The following is a 21,778-nucleotide window of genomic DNA, read 5'->3' on the forward strand; positions in this document are numbered from 1 at the left end:
GAACCCAGACAGATTAAGTAATTCTTTTTTTTTTTTTGCCAGTCCTGGGCTTGAGCTCAGGGCCTGAGCACTCTCCTTGGACTTTCTCAAGGCTAGAGCTCTACCACTTGAGCCTCAGCACCACTTCTGGCTTTTTTCTATGTATGTGGTACCGAGGAATCGAACCTGGGTCTTCATGCATGCTAGGCAAGCATGCTAGGCCAAACTCCCTGCCGAGATTAAGTAATTCTTTTACCCAAGATCATAGAGCTATGTAGTAAGCTACTACTATGTAGTAGCTTATAAAGAGTCCATCCATAAGTACAGTAAATTTATATTAGGACAAACAGCAGTTCCATTTCCTTCCTATTAAAATTTCTATGATGGAACTTGCTTAGCACTTAAAACAAGTAATGTGTTAAGAGTAGAAACTTTACAATTCTTTGCTCATCACTTTTTCACTTCTCTCCTTTCTTTCCTTTTCCTTCTTTCCTTTTTCCTTTTCCCTTTCTTCCCTTCCCTCTTGTTCTCTCCTCTCTCTCTCCCCCTTCCTCCTTCATTTCTTTTCTTTCTCTCTGTCTCTCTCTCTCTGTTTTTCTTTTTCTTTTTCTTTTTTTTTTGTGCCAGTCCTGGGCCTTGAACTCAGGGCCTGACCACTGTCCTTGGGCTTTTTTTCTCAAGGCAAGTGGTATGCCACATGAGCCACAGCACCATTTCCAGCTTTTTTCTATGTATGTAGTACCAAGGAATTGAACCCTGGTCTTTGTGCATGCTAGGCAAGCACTCTACCACTAGGCCAAACTCTTGGCCCCCCCAAAATATATTTATTTTTATTATTCATTTATTTTATTATTATTATTTTTTGCCAGTCCTGGGGCTTGAACTCAGAGCCTGAGCACTGTCCTTGGGCTTTCCTCAAGGCTAGTGCTCTGCCACTTGAGCCACAGAACCACTTCCAGCTTTTCTGTATATGTGGTACCAAGGAATCAAACTCAGGTCTTTGTGCATGCTAGGCAAACACTCTACTACTAGGCCAAATTCCCAGCCCTCCTCCTACCTTTAGTACATCCTTATGCCCACATATTTCACAGAGTGTGAAAGTATATGCAAATTTGCCACAGTGTTTAAATCAAGCTTGAATGAAAACAGGGCAGTGGAATTATATGTGCTTACTATCTTTAAAAATGTTAACTTTCAACTAAAGAATTATTGTATATAGCAATATACTTCCTTAATGCTGATTCTGAAGCAAAGAGTTATAAACAAGGACACTAGTGTCATAAGGCTTCAGAAATTGTTTCATGAGCATAGTTTAGAATAGAGGTCACCTATTCCCTGTGCCTAGAGAACCAGGTCAGTGATTGCAGTCGGTGCGAATAGGATTATTTCCTGTAATCTCAGAGTGCAGATGTGATTCCACAAAAAGGTCAGAGGAACTCAGGATCTAAAGAATTCTTCTTGAGGGATGGATACAGATCTTAGATATTCTTTCTTTTTTTCTTTAGTCATAGGTCTTGAACTCTGGGTCTAGGTGCTGTCGCTTACCTCTTCAGCTCACAGTTAGCACTCTACCAGCTCAAGGCCAGCACTCTACCACTTAAGCCACACCGCTACTTCTGGTTTTCTGGTTGTTAATTGGAGAAAAGAGTCTCTCAGACTTTAGTATCTGGGCTGGCTTTGAACTGCAATCCTCAGATCTCAGCCTCCTGGATAGCTAGGATTACAGGTGTGAGCCATCTGTGCCTGGCTAGATATTCTCTTATTTCTGTCTTTACTTTAAGAAGCTTATCTTTTCTTTAGCCTGGCTTTAGAGTTTCCACATTGGAGCCTAAGTGTTCTCTTGTGGCTATTACTTTCATACACATCTTTTCTCCTTGTTTTTTTGAGCATAATAGTGAGAGGAAGAAGAGAAATTGTGTGCGTGGGAGCCTTATATAGATTTGACTCTGAAAACACTCCTTTTTTTTTTTTTTTTGGTGGATCAAGGAACTTGAACTCTGGGCCTGGGCGCTGTCCCTGAGCTCTTCATCTCAAGGCCACTGCCCTAACCCTGGAGCCACAGCGCCACTTCCTGTTTTCTAATGATTAATTGGAGGTAAGAGTCTCATGGACTTTTTAGGGCCCAGGCTGGCTTTGAACCTCGGTCCTCAGGTGCCTCCTGAGTAGCCTAGATTACAAGCATGAGCCACTGTGTCTGGCAAGCATTCCTTTTAAATTAGCTTTATAATTAGGCATTAGGTTTGTTGTTCAATGAGGTATTTTTTACAGTCTTGAGGAAATACGTTGAACCATATATATAATTTTTTGCCAGTCCTGGGCTTAAGTTCAGTGCTTGAGCACTGTCTTTGGATTTTTCTCAAGGCTAGAGCTCTACCACTTGAGCCTCAGCACCACTTCCAGCTTTTTCTAAGTATGTGGTCCCAAGGAATCGAACCCAGGTCTTCATGCATGCTAGGCAAGCACTCTACCACTAGGCCAAACTCAAACTCCCGGCCCGCCATATTATATTTTTTATTTAAGTATTTGATGTTTGATAATTTTTCATTCTTTGGTAATATTGGACTCATGATTACTCTACTGACATGCTATTGCTTGAGTCATGCCTCTCTATTTTGCTGGCTATCTCTAGTGGAGATAAAGTCTTGTGAATTATTTTGCCTGTGCTGATCCTCAGATCTCAGTTTCCTGTGTAGCTAGGATTATAGATGTGAGCCACAAGTGCCTGGCTGTGTATTTAATGGTTTTTAAATATAGAAAATAATTTGTATTTACTTTCATTCGTGAACAATATAATGGTTTAAAAACTTGAAAAAATGGATAGTTTTATATCTCTTCCTGACTTACTATTTCCAGAGGTACTTTATGCTCACAGTTCACTTAGTATATATCCTTTCGTATCTTGTTCCTATTCACAGCATGCGATTTTTTTGAGATAGTCTCATTATGTAGCTCATGATAGCTACATTCTAATGTTCTTCTTGCCTCAACCTCCTCAGTGATAAGATTAAAGGTATCTGCGTGCCAACATGCCTAGCTTTACTGTGAATATTTGTGTGCAAATTATTATGTAGATATTTATATTTATTTATTTGCCAGTCCTTGGGCTTGAACTCAGGGCCTAAGCATTGTCCTTGGGCTTTTCTCAAGGCTAGTGCTCTACCACTTGAGCCATAGCACCACTTCCAGCTTTTTTTTTCATATTTTTTATTGTACTTATTAGAAGAGTTACATTAGATACACCAGATAGAAGGTGCATTACTTCACAAACATTGATACCCTTTCTCATGTCTTGGTCCCCATTTCCCTCCCCTTCATCCCGCCCCTCATCTTGTTTTCCCTCTTTCCCTATCCTATTTCAAATAACCAAATAAGCATATATACAATATATTAGATAACAAGGTAAAATACTATAAAAATATGAGATAACGGGGCCGGGAGTTTGGCCTAGTGGTTGAAGTGCTTGCCTAGCATGCATGAAGACCCAGGTTCGATTCCTCGATACCACATACATAGAAAAAAAGCCGGAAGTGGTGCTGAGGCTCAAGTGGTAGAGTGCTAGCTTTGAGAAAGTCCAAGGACAGTGCTCAGGCCCTGAGCTCAAGCCCAGGACTGGCAAAAAAAAAAAAAAAATATGAGATAACCAACGGACAGCAAAAGAGATGATAGTATAGTACATTAAGGACAACAATCACTCATTATATGGCTTTTTTTCCTATATCCTGGAGGTCCTTTCATTTAGCATCATACTATATGGCCTATGTATCTAGATTTTGCTCTACTGTAAATCTCTGCTAGGAGAGCCCAAGGTTTCTACTGGTTATGACAAATGACGGAAACCATTGACCCTATGTTCCTTTGAGTCTGTCTTACTTCACTTAATATGATTTTTTCTAAGTCTTTCCATTTCTTTACAAATGGGGCAATGTCGTTCTTTCTGGCAGCAGCATAGAATTCCATTGTGTATAAATACCACATCTTGTTGATCCACTCATCAACTGAGGGGATTCTGGGTTGGTTCTATATCTTTGCTATGGTAAATAGTGCTGTAGTGAACATCTTTGTGCTAGTACTTCCAGCTTTTTAATGTATGTGATACCAAGGAATCAAACCCTGGTCTTTATGCATGCTAGGCAAGCACTCCCAGCTCCCAGTTTTTTTTTTTGTTTTGTTTTGTTTTTTTTTAATGTATGTGCTACTGTGAAATCGAACCTGGGTACTCTACCACTAGGCCAAATTCCCAGCTCCTATTTATTTATTTGTTTATTTTGTAAGTCCAGAGGCTTGAACTCAGGGCCTGGGCCCTGACCCTAAGCTTCTTTTGCTCAAAGTTAGCAGTCTACCACTTAAGCCACAGTGCCACTTCTGGTACTAAAAAATTAAACCCAGGGTTTTATGCATGCTAGGCACACTGTACCACTAAGTCAAATTCCCAGCCCATGTATATATATTTTTTAATTCAAGGGAAATTTACATAGCATTAGCACATTATTATTATTATTATTATTGAGGTAGGTTCCCAAGCTGGTCTGGAACTCAAAAATTTCATTCTTCAACCTCCTTAGTGCTGGGATTACAGTAGGCATCCCTCAATACAAAGCTCTATTTTTCTAAAGTGTTCAGTTTAATGGATTTTAATATGTTTACCATCTTGTGCAATCATTACCTCTCTTTAGTTTAAAAACTTTTTTTTGTTAGTGGGGTTTGAATAAAAACTTAAAAAAATTGTCCTTTAAACAGTCTTTTCCTCTTCTTCCATTCCCAGTAAATCATTAACCTACTTTCTTTTCCCAGTTTTGGAAGTGTATAAAAGGAATAATGTAATATATGGTCCTTTGCAACTGGCTTCTTTTTGTTAGCAAACATTTATTCATGATTTAGTATATATCTTTACTTTTTTTTTTTTAGCAGGTTCTGGAGCTTGAATTCTGGAACTGGAAACTGTCCCTAGCTTATGTGCTCAAGGTTCCCCCACTACCACTTAAGCCACAGGTTTACTTCCTTTTATTTCTATGTTAGTTGGAGATAGAGTTTCATGGACTTTCCTGGCTCAGGCTGGTTTTGAATCTTCATCCTCAGATCTCAGCCTCCTAAGTAGGTAGGATTATAAGTGTGAGCCACCAGTTCCCAGCTCTTCATTTCTTCTGCGTGTACTTAAGAGTGGAATTCCTTAGAGGAATCAAGAACTCTTCAACCTTTTGAGGAACTTCAGACTATTTTCAAAAGTGCCAATTTTATCAGCATTTCAGCTCAGGGCTACCGCCCTACCCTGTTTTCTGGTGGTTTATTGGAGGTAAAGAGTCTCATGGATTTTAGTGCCCAGCCTGGCTTTGAACATTAGTCCTCAGATTTTAGCCTCCTGAGTAGCTAGAATTATAGGATTATAATTTTAGCTCTTGCAAGTTCTTTGATCCATTTTGATTGTGCTATGAGGGGTTTGGTTTGCATTTATAAAATGGAATTATAAAAATTGTATTACATATGTATAGTTTAAAATTTATATTTTTAGTGTCTTTAAGTAGTTATATGAGGGAGTTACCATGCAGCTTCTTAAGAATTAGACTTAACTATTTAATCCTACCTTCAATATTGGAATATAGCACATACTCAAGCATTACTGGTTAAGTGAACTGTATGGGAAAAAATTCATAATGATATCCTCTTTTTTCTCTTGTAGTTAAAAGAGCCAAATTCCAGGGTTCACCAGGTAAGTCAAGCCTTCCATTATTGTGTGCTCTTTCTCTAGATTCTGTTACTTAAAACCCAGTGCCTGTGGCTCACTCCTGTAATACTAGCTATTCAATAGACTGAGATCTGAGGATTATTGTTTGAAGCTAACCCAGGCAGGAAGGTCTGTGAGATACTAATTACTTAACAAGCAAGAAGCAGAACTATGGGTTAAGTGTCAGAGTGCTAGCCCTGAGCAGAAAAGCTTAGGGACAGTTCTCAGCCCCTGAGTTGAAGCCCCAGGACTGACACACACAAAATTTCATGAAATTGATAATTAAAATCAGTGGAAAGAATCTGTATTTCTATTTATCAATGAAAGGTCTTTTTCTTTTTGTTGGTCCTGGGGCTTGAACTCTGGGTCTGGATAAAAGTTCATTTTATATTTTATTTCCTCTTGACCAATGCAATTCTATTTCTCAAAAGTATTTAGAGCTTTTAAAATGTATTTTCAGATCATTTCTGTAGACATAATGAATCATATTGTGCTATGCACTTTATTCCTTCCAGAACTCACCATGAATATTTCTTTATATATATTTCCCTCTCCTCCCCTTGCTTCTCTGACAAAAATGTATATTTATGTGCACACACACACACAATTTTTTTTCTGCCAGTCCTGGGCCTGAACTCAGGGCTTGGGCACTGTCCTTGAGCTTTCTCAAGGCTAGTGCTTTACCACTTGAGCCACAGCATCACTTCCAGCCTTTTCTGTGTATGTGGTATGGAGGAATCGAACCCAGAACTCTGTGCAAGCACTCTACCACTAAGCCACGCTCCCAGCCTATACACACGCACACACACACACATATGTATATATATGTATATATATGTCTACATATATATGTATATATATAATTTGTATATGTATAATATGTATTATTTTGGGGAGGGGACAGGGTTTTGCTCTCTAGCTGAAGCTGAACTAATAATCCTTCTGCCTAGTTTCTGAATATTGAAATTATAAGCATGTACCATAATGTCTGACCACGAGATACATTGAAAGACACAAAGTTGGATTATGCTATTGAAGAGAGTGTATGCAATTCTACTGTGCCTTGAATTGTACACTATGAAGCTTATTTTTTCTTGCACATTGAATACTTTAATTTGTATATTAATTCTAAGGTCTGTGTGAGAATGAGTAACAATCTGAGCATTAATTATCACACTTTTACTTTGCATTTTTTCAAAGATAAGTTTAACACATATGTGACCCTAAAAGTACAGAATGTGAAGAGTACAACCGTAGCAGTTCGTGGTGATCAACCTTCCTGGGAACAAGATTTCATGTTGTAAGTACTTCATGGCAGCAGGATATCCTGCATATTTCATAATCTTGTTCAGGTGATAACACCATAGGAAACAGTTAATGCTTCTGTGTATGCTTGAACTTTAAAATTGTGTGAACATGTTAAATCCTTTTCACTCCCCACCCCAAACTGCTGAGTTACAGGAACAAATGAAGTATGATATATGTAAAATGTATTTATAGTATCCTTTTTCTCATGGATCCATAATTTATTCTTGGTGTATGTGTGCGTGAACCAATACTGATAATTTAATTCAGCATCTTGTACACTCCCTCAGCTTACTCAGAGCTGGTATGCTACCACTAGAATTTTGCTAGTGTGTTTGAGATAAGAATCTCTCAGAATTTTCTTTTTTTGTCCTTACCTAGCTTTGTTTCTCTGATCTCAGCCCCTTGAGGATTACAGGTGTGAACCATCAGGGCCTAGTTTTCCTAATTTATGTGGGTTGAAAATACTACCTAGATTGTTCTTAGCAGTCAGAAATAGGATGTAATACAGTAGACTTAACAAGATATCAAACAATACTTGATCTTTGGTTCTCATAAAACTTCAGGAAATGTGACTATGCCTGTGCGAGATGTGTAGCTACCTAAATCATCTGCTCTAGAGGATGAAGAGTCTGCTTTATAGTTTTTTTTGCTTTTGTGAATAACAGTTCCTAAGTTCATTTGATTTCTTAAAATGAATAAATAGAGCAAGCACAAGTGGCTCACAACTAATAATCCTAGCTACTCAGGAAGCTGAAATCCATGAGTCATAATTTGAAGCCAGCTCAGACTTTGATTTATCTTTTTAGTGGTTATGTCCAATTAACCACTAAAAAGCCAAAGTGGTGCTATTGCTTAAATGGTAGAGCTCCATCTTTGAGTGAAAAAGGCCTTTTCCTAAGGATATCTTACACAGCTTTTTTTTTGCTTGCTTGCTTTCTCTCTCTCTCTCTCTTTTTTTTTTCTTTGTCATCAGTCGTAGGGCGTGGACTCTGGGCCTGGGTGCTGTCCCTGAACTCAAGGCTTTTATTACCCTACCCCTTGAGCCACAGTGCCACTTCCAGTTTTCTGGTGGTTAATTGGAGATAAGTGTCTCACAGTCTTGGTCTTTAGTGCCTGGGCTGGCTTTGAACCTTGATCTTCAGTTATCAGCCTTCTGAGTAGCTAAGATTATAGGCGTGAGCCACCATGCCCGGCTCTTGCACAGCTTTCTAAAGAAAGGCCGTGAGTTTGGCTTAATGGTAGAGTGCTTGCCTAGCATGCACGAAGACCCGGGTTCGACTCCTCGGTACCACATATGTAGCAAAAAGCCAGAAGTAGTGCTGTGGCTCAAGTGGTAGAGCCCTAGACTTGAGAAAAATCCAGGGACAGTGCTCAGGCCCTGAGCTCAAGCCCAGGACTGGCAAAAAAAAAAAAAGAATGCTTATAGTTAGCATTCAGGGACATTTTGTTCTTCCTCAATGAAAGTATCATGGTAATGATGTATTCAAGGTAGCAAAATGGTATGTAGTTTCTTTTATACTACTTGGCTTTCCTCAAAAATTTTCTTCTTTTTCTCTAGTGAGATCAGTCGTCTAGACTTGGGTCTAAGCGTGGAAGTATGGAACAAAGGACTGATCTGGGATACGATGGTGGGCACTGTGTGGATTGCACTGAAGACTATTCGTCAGTCAGATGAGGTCAGTATGCTTTCTGATTGGAGGTATGGTTGTAGCCCTTGCTTTTCTTCACCTTGTGTTCTCTTCAGCTGATACTTGTCCATGAATCACAGAGTACCCTTTTTCTAATAGAGAGCACGTTACCTGTCCATTCCTAACTTTACTCAGAGAATCAGGGGATTCTGTTAAGTGTGCTATTTCTTATACTCTATAACGAATCTCAGAGGTAACAGAGTTCCCCCTTCAGTCTTCTTGGCTAGATGATTCATCTGTTTAGACTGTGTGCCAACACAGTCTAGGAGTAATCCCATTCAGTTTCTTAGATCCCTGACTGGATCTGATTTTTTGCTTTGTTTCTCTGAACCATCAATCCCCATATAACTGGCTTCTGCCCTCTTCTGTATTTAACCCTAGTATAAATTTAAGGAGCTTCTAGGCTTACTACTAGATGTTTATATCGCCTCCATGCATTATTTTCAAGTGAAACTCTCACCCTACTTTCCCAGATTAACACATAACTCAGTATCATTTTCTCCATAGCTACTTTATACTTAGGCAGAAGCTGCTATATGTCTGTTGGGTTTTAACATGAAAGAGGAGTTTTCGTTGAGAAGTTGAAGATGTTGCTTCTACTTATTTTCTACTTTTTTCCCCTTTAATTCTATTTAGGTCTTTACACTGTCTGGACAGATAAAGTTCATTTTATTGCTGCCCTTGTTCAATTCTGTTCATCTAGCAATGTCAGTAACTCTTACTAATAAGAAGCAGGGGTATGTATCATTAAGGGACACAGTAAGAACGGCACAGATCAGGATTTTTTTAAACCTTTTTATTTTTGTTATTTTTTTGTCGGTTATATGGGGCTTGAACTCTGGGCCTGAGTGCTGTCCCTGTGTTCTTCAGCTCAAGGCTAGTGCTCTCCCACTTGAGCCACAGCACCACTTCTCGTTTTCTGGTGCTTAATTGGAGATAAGAGTCTCAAAGACTTTCCTGCCTGGGCTGGCTTTGAACTGTGATCCTCAGATCTTAGCCTGCTGAGTAGCTAGGATTACAGGCATGAGCCATTGGCACCCTTAAACTGGCTTAAACCTTTTTTTTTTTTTTCAGATTAAATAATGATCTGTATAGATGCTTAGTTTTAGACTTTGGTACTATGGAAATTTTGTGCTCATTGGGCCTGCAGAAAGCTGAGCGCAGTGAAAGCTGCTCCCCTTCACAAAACAGAAGTCATATGCATCAGTGGCAGGTGGTGACAGTGATATGATTGCCTTATCAGGACGTGAGTGGCCCTTAGAAGTTCCCAGATAAAGGAAATTCAAGAGAAAAACACTGGCTCTTAAGGGAACCAAAAAAAGATGAATATTGAATCTTAGATCTTTGTTCCCTAGGAAGGACCTGGGGAGTGGTCTACCTTGGAAGCTGAGAAATTAATGAAAGATGATGAAATCTGTGGAACTAAAAACCCAACTCCTCATAAGATTTTGCTTGATACAAGATTTGAGTTGCCTTTTGGTAAGTCTGTTTGATGAGAACTTATAAATATTTTAATTTTTTGTCAAATTGCTTGAGATTGTTTGCTAATTGTCACACTAATGTATATTTTGTGTCCTCAGCCATATTCTTTAAGGGGATTTTGTCTTCTTCTACTCTATGCCCTTTGACATCTAGCATAGAGTGCAAGGAAGACTCTAGAAAGGTGCTTATTACCGCACCTACACTAAAAATAACATCTTCAAGTCCCTTGTTTTCTGTGACTGTTAAAACAATTCACAGAATTTCTACAGATACTCCTTTGAAAATATTTTAACATTTATTATCCTGAAGTAAATTTCCTATACTTTTTATTTATTAATTTTAAATTGAAAAACACTGATAAGGAGAATAATATCTTTTAAAGTAAACCTAAAGGATTTGGGAATATGGCTCAAGTGATAGAATGAGGCTCCGAGTACAATCCTTAGTACCATATATGAAAAGTAAAGAACCCACAAAAAAACATACTTGGGTCGGGAGTTTAGCCTAGTGGTAGAGTGCTTGTCTAGCATGCACGAAGACCTGGGTTCGATTTCTTGATACCACATACATAGAAAAAAGCCAGAAGTGATGCTGAGGCTCAAGTGGTAGAGCTCTAGCCTTGAGAAACTCCAAGAACAGTGTTCAGGCCCTGAGCTCAAGCCCAGGACTGGCAAAAAAAATACTTACAGTAGAGTAATAGTAAGGAAAGCATATGGATAAAAATTTAAAAATTCTTTGTATTTTTTTTTGCTCTTGTATAAACTTTCTTGTGTCTTGGTTTAGACACAAGACACCTTTTATTTTCTAGAAATTCATTTTGTCAAAGTTTAGAACTGATACAGTCATATTTGGAGCTACTTGCACTATCATGTTAGAAATTTGTTTATATTTGTTACATTTTAAACAAACACTGCTCTGTTTTAGTAAGGAGTCAGTTCCATTGTATCGGAAGTGCGATAGACTGAATTTCTTAAAAATCTGTCTACTTTTTTCATATATTTTTATTATAATTAATAGAAGGGTTACATTATATTCACCAGACATGAGGTGCATTACTTCACAAACATACCCTTTCTTATGTTTTGGTCCCCATTTTTCTCCCCCCATCCCCGCCCTCTGTCTACTTTTTATTTGGGGTATATAGTCTTTGCTTTGTCCATGATGTATGTCTAATAAATTTAAGTGATTAGGTTTAGCTGCTTGCTATCTTTTCTTTCCTTGGGATTTCCTCAAGGTTAGTGTTCTACCACTTGAGCCTCAGCACCACTTCCAGCTTTTTTCTACATGTGGTACCAAGGAATCGAACCCGGGTCTTCATGCATGCTAGGCAAGCACTTTAACCACTAGGCCAAACTCCCGGCCCCCATCTTTATAGTCTTAAGGTATAGATTTTCTTCTAATCTTTTAGACTGGTTTTGATTTGCTGAGCAGAAGGTAGCATGTTGATATAGAATGCAGTTTTTGAAGTCATATTGACCAGTTTAAACTATGATTCACTGTATATGAACTAAGAAAGCATGGCCAGAATATTTAACCACTCCAATATATCTTTTTCTCATAGAACAGTGGGAATAATAGTATGCTTTGTTGGCTTTTATAGAAACTCAAGATAATGTGTATGGCATGAATCAAGTTATATATCACTACCACCTTTCTAATTACATTCATGTTTTGAGTAAAGTATTATCTATTGACGACTGAACTATTACTGTCTGATGCAGTTTCTTCTTTTTTCTGGTAGATATACCAGAGGAAGAAGCCAGATACTGGACATACAAATTGGAGCAAATCAATGCCTTTGGAGTTGACAATGAGGTAGGGGACTACCTTATTTTTTATTTAATTTTAATTTTTCTTTATTTAGTCAGTCCTGGTGCTTGAAGGGTCTAGGCGCTCTCCCTGAGCCTCTGTGCTCAAGGCTAGTGCTCTTACCACTTGAGCTACAGCTTCATTTCTGGCTTTTTTTGAGTAACTTATTGGAGATAAGGGTCTCATGAACTTTCCTACCCAAGATGCCTTTGAAGCTCAGTCCTCCTATATCAGCCTCCTGAATAGCTAGGATTTCAGGTGTGAGTCATCAGTGCCTGGCTACCTTATTTTTTTATTTTTTATTTTTTTGTGTGGGTCATGGGGCTTGAACTTGGCCTGGGTGCTATCCCTAAGCTCTTCAGCTCAAGGCTACCACCCTACCCTTGAGCCACAGCCCCACTTCCCTATTTTTTATTTTATTTATTTATTTTTTTGTGGGTCATGGGACCTGAACTGTGTGCTTGGGTGCTGTCCTTGAGTTCTTCATTTCAAGGCTACCGCCCTACCCATAGGCCTGGGTGTTGTCCCTGAGCTCTTCAGCTCAAGGCTATTGCCCTACCTCTTGAGCCACAGCCCCACTTCCTGTTTTCTAGTGGCTAATTGGAGATAAGAGTCTCACAGACTTTTTAGTCTCCAGGATGGCTTTGAACTGTGGTCCTCAGATCCTAGCCTCCTGAGTACTAAGATTACAGGTGTGAGCCACTGTGCCTGGCTCCTGATCTACCTTATTTTTAATATGGAGAAATGAGGAAAATCTCTGCTATCTTATAGCTTGTATATGTAGGATCCCAGGAACTATGTTGTCCTGAGGAATTAAATTTAAGTAATTCTTTTGCCGGGAGTTTGGCCTAGTGGTAGAGTGCTTGCCTCACATGCACAAAGACCCGGTTTGATTCCTTGGTACCACATATATAGAAAAGCCGAAAGTGGTGCTGTGGCTCAAGTGGTAGAGTGCTATCCTTGAGGAAAGCCCCAGGACTGGCAAAAAAAAGAACTTTGTGAACTAGTATTTAGTGACTCACAACTATGATCTTAGCTACTTGGGAGACTGAAAAGTGGAGGGTTGCAGTTTGAGGTCAGCCTTTCAATAAAATGTATGGGACTGCCTTCACAACCTATAGCTAAATATAGAAAACTGTACAAGAGGATTGTGGTGCCAGCCAGTCTAGCAGAAAAGTCTATAGCAAAGTCTCCATTGAAGGGTAGATGGATACAATAGCATGTGCCTATGATCCCAGGGATGATGGGAAGTCCATAGTAGATAGATCCTGGCTCAGTTGTGCACTGAGAAGTGATATCCTATCTCAAAAATAAACAATGGAAGACAAGGATGGAGTCCTGACTTACTATTACTATTCAAACCTAGTGAGCTCAAGGCCCTGAGTTCAAACCCCTAATATGGCTAAAAAATAAAAATGTGTACTGAGGTTTGAGCTCAAGATCTTATACAAACTGGGTAAATACTTTACCATTGAGCTATATCACTATCGTGCAAGAATGAAATAATACTTTCTTTATGAGACAGAGTCTTGCTAGGTGAAATACTCTAAAGACAAACATTTGCAGTTATCTGGAAGGATTAGGCTAGTGTCCTTGCTCAGAATAGCCACTTTTCCATCTCATTTATTTGTCTGTCTCATTGGACCAACACAGTAATTGATTCTGTCTTATGCACCAGGCTCATACAGGAAAAAAGAGAAATTGGATGGTGTATGTTCATTACTAACATTACACTTAAAGAAAAAAATGAAGGGGGGTGGGGAGAGGGAAATGGGGACTAAGACATGTGAAAGGGTATCAATGTATGGGAATTAGTGCACAATCTATCTGGCAAATATCATGTAACCCTTCTATTAATTACAATAAAAAATATATTAAAAAAAGAAAAAAATGAAGGACCTAGGGTTTTTTCCCCTCTCTCCTTTTACTTGAGCCTCATACATGTTTTCCCCTTTTGCTACTTCTAGTATTCTATTCAAGAGAGCCAGAGGAAACCCTTACCCACTGCTGCCGCCCAGTGTTGTAAGTGAGAAATTTCTCTCTGAATCTCTTAATTACAGCTTTGTCTCTACTCCAAATGTGACTTATTTTGAGTTGGTAAGGATGGAGATTTATTGTTATAAACAGAAACTATTCCAGAAATTCTCCTGTCAAGGTACAGATGCTAAGTGAGTGAATAGACATTTACCCCTTAGTTTTAAGAAGTCCTTTGGGTCTGAATGTTGTAGGCAGACTAGTGATACAGTCTTCATCTTTTTTCTCTATTTACTACTCCTCTATTCCTGTTTACCTGTTTTTCTTAAAATATTAGTTTAATTATCTCTACTTTTTGGAAATATGTTGTTTCTTAATTTTTTTTTTGCCAGTCCTGGGCCTTGAACTCAGGACCTGAGCACTGCTCTTGGGCTTTTCCCTCAAGGTAGCGTTCTACCACTTGAGCCACAGCACCACTTTCAGCCTTTTTCTATGTATGTGGTACTGAGGAATCAAACCCCGGTCATCGTGCATGCTAGGCAAGCACTCGACCACTATGCCAAACTCCCCGCCCCTGTTTCTTAATTTTTATAAGTGGTTCATATGTCTATGTTCCCATGTACCTTGTGTATATATCCATCTAGCATGTATTTTAATCTATGTATATTTATTTCATTGGTAAGAATACAAAAGTTTGGGTGCTCGGAATGTAATTTAGTGAAAAAATGCTTAGTTACTTCATTCAAGACCCTAAACTTGCTTCCAAGTATATAAACAAAAACAAACACAAACAAATCTTAAGAACTTCCAAAACTTGTTGGCATTCCAGTCTGGCTCAACACCTGATGTATTGTAAACTTCAGTAAGGTTGGATAATTTATTAGCTGAATGAGAGAACATGTTATCTTTCCTAAGATTAATTTGCCCAGATCACACAGGTTCTGTGTAGTTTCTTATAAAAAGTGTTTGAGGAGGCATCAAAGGGACCAACTTGAAATTGGTCTATTTCAGTTTTTCAACCTGTGATGTGTAGATATGTGTTTTGTTTGTTTCTTTTTTTTGAAAGGAAAAGCAATTCTTATTTCCTTTACTTTTTCATATATTTTTATTGTAATTAATAGAAGGGTTACATTATATTCACCAGATTGAAGGTGCATTACTTCACAACCATTGATACCCTTTCTCATGTTTTGGTCCCCATTTCCCTCCCCGGACCCCTGTTTTGTTTCTTCAGTGTTGCTAAATAAATAAAATGGGAAACTTCATTGGATTGAAGGTGGTGGTGGTAGAAGTTGTCATAGTGATACTAGTAATAATAAGAACTGTAGCAGAGTTGATTGTGGTGGTACACACCTGCAAGTTCCAGGCTAACTTGGATTATATAGCTAGACTGTCAGCAGCAGCAGCAGCTACAACAAAAAGATTCTTGAGACAAAGCTGGGATTGGAGGCATAAGAAAAGTTCCTGTACTTCCTCTTCTTCTCAACTTCCTTTTCCCTTTTGTCCTACTGTAAGACCCAGACAAGGCTTATTCATTTCATTTGTCCATCTCAAGTGAGTAAGATAAGTTTTCAAGGGTAAAATTCTATTTCATTTCAAATGATCTGAGGTTTAAAAGTGCACAATGTCCTTGTTAGGTATGATAACTCACTTGCATGGTATTGGTATTGTGTCTTTTTCAGGTCTTCCAACTAGCAGTCTTTTGCATCATTTTTTTTTTTTTTGCCAGTCCTGGGCTTGAGCTCAGGGCCTGAGCACTGTCCTTGGACTTTCTCAAGGCTAGAGCTCTACCACTTGAGCCTCTACCACTTCCGGCTTTTTTCTATGTATGTGGTACCGAGGAATCGAACCCGGGTCTTCATGCATGCTAGGCAAGCACTCAATCACTCGGCCAAACTCCCAGCCCCTTGCATCACTTTTTAAATAGAAAGTGTGTGAACTGGGGTAAAAATTAGGTCTATTTGATTCAGAGGTTCTACTGTACCACCTAATGATAGTAAAAATCACATTGGCTTATAAATTGCACTTCTGTTTCTACATGTGTTTTTCTTATTTGGGTAACATCTTTTTATTCTTTTTAAAATTGTTCACCTGGGTGCTTGCTTTGGGAGCACATATACTGAAAATTTACATAAACTTAGTACAAAAATTTGGAAGTGGGAGTTTGGCCTAGTGGTAGAGTGCTTGCTTAGCATGCATGAAGACGACATGGGTTCAATTCCTTGGTACTACATACTTAGAAAAAAGCCAGAAGTGGTGCTGAGGCTCAAGTGGTAGAGCTCTACACTTGAGAAAGTCCAAGGACAGCGCTCAGGCCCTGAGCTCAAGCCGAAGACTGGCAAAAAAAAAAAAAAGTGTAAAAAAACTTAGAAAGTATTAAAGAGAATTCTTACTTTTATTTATTTATTTTTTTTTGCCAGTCCTGGGGCTTGAACTCAGGGCCTGAGCACTGTCCCTGAGCTTTTTTTTACTCTGGTTGAGTGCTCTACTACTTGAACTGCAGGACTACTTCAGGCTTTTTCTGTGTTATGTGGAATAGAACCCAGGGCTTTGTGCATGCTAGGTAAGCACTCTACCACTAGGCCATGCTCTAGGCCTTCCCTTCAATTCTTATTCATCAGCCAGTGTGGTCTTCCCTCCCAGAAGTAGATTTTACCCTTGTCCAAATGTACATTTTCTCCTTCTTTTGAATTAGAATACCTATACTATAGTACATATGTAGTTTAGATTATAAACATGTACATGTACAACTTATATTTAAAATTTGAATGCTTTTTTTTTTTTTTTGCCAGTCCTGGGCTTGAGCTCAGAGCCTGGGCACTGTCCTTGGACTTTCTCAAGGCTAGAGCTCTACCACTTGAGCCTCAGCATCACTTTTGGCTTTTTTCTATGTATGTGGTACCAAGGAATTGAACCCAGGTCTTCGTGCATGCTAGGCAAGCACTCTACCACTAGGCCAAACTCCCGGCCTTGAATGCTTTTTAATTAGTGTTGTCTTGAATTATTTCTGTTTTTAAGAATTTATTGGAGCCAAAAGGGAAAGATTGTTTATTTTCTGAGTTCCTTCCTACTATAGAGATGTGTTTCCACAAGTCCTGGCCATGAATACAATGGGTATTTCCTGTGTGTTTCCAGTCACCCTGCTAAAATGACTTTCCCACATTTTGTTATGGGGTTAAGAATTCTGGTACTTTATGTCTATAGAGTCTCCTCAATTTTTTTTTTGCCAGTCCTGGGCCTTGACCTCAGGGCTTGAGCACTATCCTTGGGCTTTCTCAAGGCTAGAGCTCTACCACTTGAGCCATAGCGCCACTTCCGGCTTTTTCTGTGTATGTGGTACCAAGTAATTGAACCAGGTCTTCTTAGCAATAGAGTGCCTGACTAGCATGCATGAAGACCCAGGTTTGATTGCTTGGTACCACATACACAGAAAAAACCGGAAGTGGTGCTGTGGCTCAAGTGGTAGAGCTCTAGCCTTGAGAAAGCCCAAGGATAGTGCTCAGGCCCTGAGGTCAAGTCCCAGCATTGGGAGAGAGGGAGAGAGAGAGAGACTGCTCATAAGGATAAATAAAAATAATGAAGAAAAAATTCATAAGATAGCCATCTTAACTTCCATCCCCTATTTTTGTAGTCCTAGCCAAACAAACTCTTGCTGGCTAGAATATTCTTTGTCTACTACCTCATTTTATTAGAGAGTAAAGGATCAGCTACTCATAGTCCAGGACTAGGACTCTTAGAGACAAATATACAAGTTAATAGCCTCCTTACAGTGCATATATAGATTTAATATTAGGATAGTACAATGAGTCCAGGATTTCTGTCAGTAAGAGTATGTGATAAGCTTTACACTGTACATATGTTATCAGTGAAAGTAGTTGATATTAAAGCTGATTGTAGGTACTGGCAAACTGGAAAGAAAAGAGAGAAAAATGTAACAATGGGATTTGGCTAATAAAAATAATGTTAATTGTAGTCTTCAGACTCTCTTCCACAAAGAAATTTGAGGTGGCTAATTGCAGTAATTACATCAGTTTAATGTCATTTACATTCAATTACAGTGTCACAAATTATTTTGCATGTTAAAAGATTAACATGAATTTGATTTGATAATAATACTTAAATGTCTATTCCTGAACACAGTATATATTGTATATGCATAAATATTATTTTCATAAAATATGATCATTTGATGGTGCTTTTTTTTTGTAGTACTGAGTTTGAACTCAGTCTCATGCATAGTTGGCTTGCTCACTTGCTCAGCTGGCCCTTGCTTGGCCAGCACTACCTCTACCTCTTGAGCCATACCTCTAAGTCTTGCCTTTTGGCCTCTCCCCTCCCCCTCCACCACCTTATTTTTTTGGTGGGCCATGGGGCTTGAACTCTGGGTCTGGGCACTGTCCTTGAGCTCTTCAGCTCAATACTACCACCCTACCCTTTGAGTCACAGCCCCACTTCTCATTTTCTGGTGATTAATTGGAGATAAGAGTCTCACAGACATTTTAGTGCCTGGGTTGGCTTTGAACTGTGATCCTCAGATATCGGCTTCCTGAGTAGATAGGTTTACAGGTGTGAACCACTGCACCCAGTGGGGATAATTTTTTTTTAATTAAAAGATTTTATTGTTGGGCATGGTGGCTAATGGCTATAATCCTAGCTACTCAGGAGGCTGAGATCTGAGGATCAAGGTTCATAGCCAGCCCAGGCACAAGAGGACCTGAGACTCTGATCTCCAGTTAACAGTTAATGGCTAGAAAACAGGAAGTGGGGCTTGGCTCAATGGTAGGGTAGTAGCTTTGAGCTGAAGAGCTCAGGGACAATGTCCAGGATGAATTTAAGCCCCATGGCCCACAAAAGAAGAAAATAAATTAACACTGTTTTTTTTTCTTTTTTCTTTTCTTGTCAGGGTAATGTATAGAGGGGTTATAGTTACATTCGTCAGGTAGTGGGTGCATTACTTCTCACAAATTGATACCCTTTCTCATGTTTGTGTCCCATTTCCCTTCCCCCATCCCCTCCCAATTGTCTTGTTTTCCCCCCTTCCCTTCCCTATTTCAAATAAACAAATAAACTCATACATAATATACCAAGTAGCAAAGTCAGGTACAATAACCATGTGAGATTAACCAAAAGGGGAAAAAAGGGGAATAGAAATATCATAGTACATTAAGAACAACAATCACAAAGATAAACATCTTGTTGCCATATCCTAGAGTTCATTTCATTTAGACTCATGCTATATGACCCTATGTACATAGCCTTTGAGCTATTGTGATCCTCTGCTAAGAGAGTCCTAGATGTGTACTGTTTATTACAAATGAGGGAAACCATTGAGCCTATGGTCCTTTGGGTCTTGCCTACATAATATGATTTTTTCCAAGTCTTTCCATTTCCTTATGAATGGGGCGATGTCATTCTTTCTGATGTAACACTGATTTTTTTACATTATATTTCAAATGTCAAGTTTAACAAACAAGTATTCAAGAATGGAATCTCTATTTGCAATCATTGGCACATAAATTTGTATGTCAAAGATACATATGGATCTTATATCAAGATATGTAGAGAATATATATCCCTTCATAGATTTATATGTCTATATAGTTATATTTATATCTCCAAGTTCATGTCAATGACCTTGAGTATCTGAGGATTGAGTTATCATTCTTCGACTAATATCCACATATCAAGGAGACCATGAACCTTTTGTTCTTTTGGTCTTAGCTTATCTCACTCAACAAGATTTACTCTAGTATCTTTTTTTTTTGTGGGTCAGGGGGCTTGAACTGGGCTGAGCACTGTCCCCAAGCTCTTCAGATCAAGGCTACCACCCTACCCCAACCACTACCCCTGGGCCTGGGCGTTGTCCCTGAGCTCTTCATCTCTAGGCTACTGCCCTACCCCTGAACCAAGCCCTACTTCCCATTTTCTTTTTTTTTTTTTTTGTTTTTTTTTGTTTTTTGCCAGTCCTGGGCTTGAGCTCAGGGCCTGAGCACTGTCCTTGTATTTTCTCAAAGCTAGAGCTCTACCACTTGAGCCTCAGCACCACTTCCGGCTTTTTTTCTACGTATGTGGTACCAAGGAATTGAACCCGGGTCTTCATGCATGCTAGGCAAGCACTTTAACCACTAGGCCAAACTCCTGGCCCCCCTACTTCCCATTTTCTAGAGGTTGATTGGAAATAAAGAGTCTCAGGTTCTTTTTTGCTCAGGCTGGCTTTGAACCTTAATCCTCAGATCTCAGCCTCTTGAGTAGCAATTTGCTCTAGTTTCATCCACTTCCCAGTGAATGCCATTTATCTTGTCTGGTGGCTATGTAAAATTCCATTGTACCACATTTTTTGTATCCATTTATCTGTAGTGGGGCATTTGGGTTTTCCCATCATTTGGCTATTGTGAATAGTGATGAAGATGGCTGTTCAAGTGTCCTTATCATATCCTGGGTTATGATGCTCAGGGTAGATGCCTAGGAGTGGTATTGCTGGGTTGTAGGGAAGGTCTATTTTTAGTTTTTTCAGGAACCTCCAAACTGCCTCTCAGAGTGGTTGTACTAGTTTACATTCTCACCAGCACCGGTGGGGATAATTTTTTTTTTAATTTAATTTTTTTTTTTTTTTGCCAATCCTGGAATATGAACTCAGGGCCTAAGCACTGTCCTTGGGCTTTCCCAAGGCTAGCGTTCTACCACTTGAGCCATAGCACTACTTCTGGCTTTTTCTGTGTATGTGGTACTGAGGAATCAAACCCAGTTCTTTGTGCATGCTAGGCAAGCACTCTACCACTAGGCTAAACTCCCAGCCTGGGGATAATTTTTAATATTTGATTTTATGTCCTTTCTGAGCTGCCAGGAAATTTCTACAATTCAGTAATTGATAGTTGAGACCTACCATTGCCTGAACAAATGACTTCACTCTGGAATCTAGGACTCAAGTATTCTGACTTTCCAGGAGTCATAGAGTATTAGACTATTAATTGGTGAGGAAACAATTGTATGGGGATGTTTTGTGGAATAATTATAGAGCTTTTAAATGTGACTATTTCAGATTTCCTACATTTTCAACTAGAAACAAGGTAAAACATGCAGAATATGGCTGTATGCTATTGTAACTAGTCAGTCAGCCTGGGAAATGGGATAAATGCAAATGATTTATTGTCTAAGACTAAGGATCCTTTTTGAATTGGGTCCTGGAACTACTAGAATTTTCCCACTTAATATATAATCACATTGGAGTGGCATTTAAGCTCTAGAATAGTGTGTCTAGCTGCATCTTCCTCTGTCAACACAAGAATATTGTGCTTATATGAGACACTGTGGCCTCTTTTGAATAGGAAACTCTAGTACTATGTTTTTCCCAAGGCATTTCAAGAATAATTGGCATGAAACTCCTGAGGGTCTTTTCTTTTTAAAGTAGGAAACAAAAAATGTAACAAAGTGGGTGGGAGGAGGGAAATGGGAACAAAGACATGAGAAGGAGTATCAATGTTTATGAAGTAATGCACCTTCTATCTTGTGAATATAATGTAACCCTTCTATTAATTACAATAAAAATTAAATTAAAAATTCAACAAAATGTAGGAAAAAGTAAATTCCTGCTGGTTGCCATGGCTTACAACTATAATCCTGGCTACTCAGGAGGCTAAGATCTGAGGATTGCAGTTCAAAGTCTGCCCAGGCACTAAAGAAGGTGAGACTCTTATCACCAATTAATCACTAGAAAATGGTAAGTGGGGCTGTAACTCAAAGGGTAGGGCGGTTGTCTTGAGCTGAAGAGCTCAGGAACAAGGCCCAGGCCCTGGGTTAGAGCAGTAATCTTGAGCTGAAG

At 39.0% G+C, this 21,778-nt stretch overlaps 1 protein-coding gene across 3 annotated transcripts in view; it reads left to right on the forward strand.

The window, feature by feature from the left end:
• Positions 1 to 21,778, forward strand: part of Unc13b (unc-13 homolog B) — a 171,740-nt gene that overhangs the window by 26,633 nt on the left and 123,329 nt on the right. For all 3 annotated transcript variants that reach the window (XM_090330200.1, XM_090330202.1, XM_090330203.1), the window contains exons 2-7: positions 5,654 to 5,683; positions 6,899 to 6,998; positions 8,565 to 8,682; positions 10,050 to 10,173; positions 11,918 to 11,991; positions 13,953 to 14,007. In XM_090330200.1, the coding sequence (XP_090186326.1) occupies positions 5,654 to 5,683; positions 6,899 to 6,998; positions 8,565 to 8,682; positions 10,050 to 10,173; positions 11,918 to 11,991; positions 13,953 to 14,007 (501 nt within the window). The remainder of the gene's footprint in view (positions 1 to 5,653; positions 5,684 to 6,898; positions 6,999 to 8,564; positions 8,683 to 10,049; positions 10,174 to 11,917; positions 11,992 to 13,952; positions 14,008 to 21,778) is intronic.

Source organism: Megascapheus bottae, chromosome 3 (assembly GCF_031878675.1).
Source record: "Megascapheus bottae isolate mThoBot1 chromosome 3, mThoBot2.hap1, whole genome shotgun sequence".
In the NCBI taxonomy this organism is placed as follows: domain Eukaryota; kingdom Metazoa; phylum Chordata; class Mammalia; order Rodentia; family Geomyidae; genus Megascapheus; species Megascapheus bottae.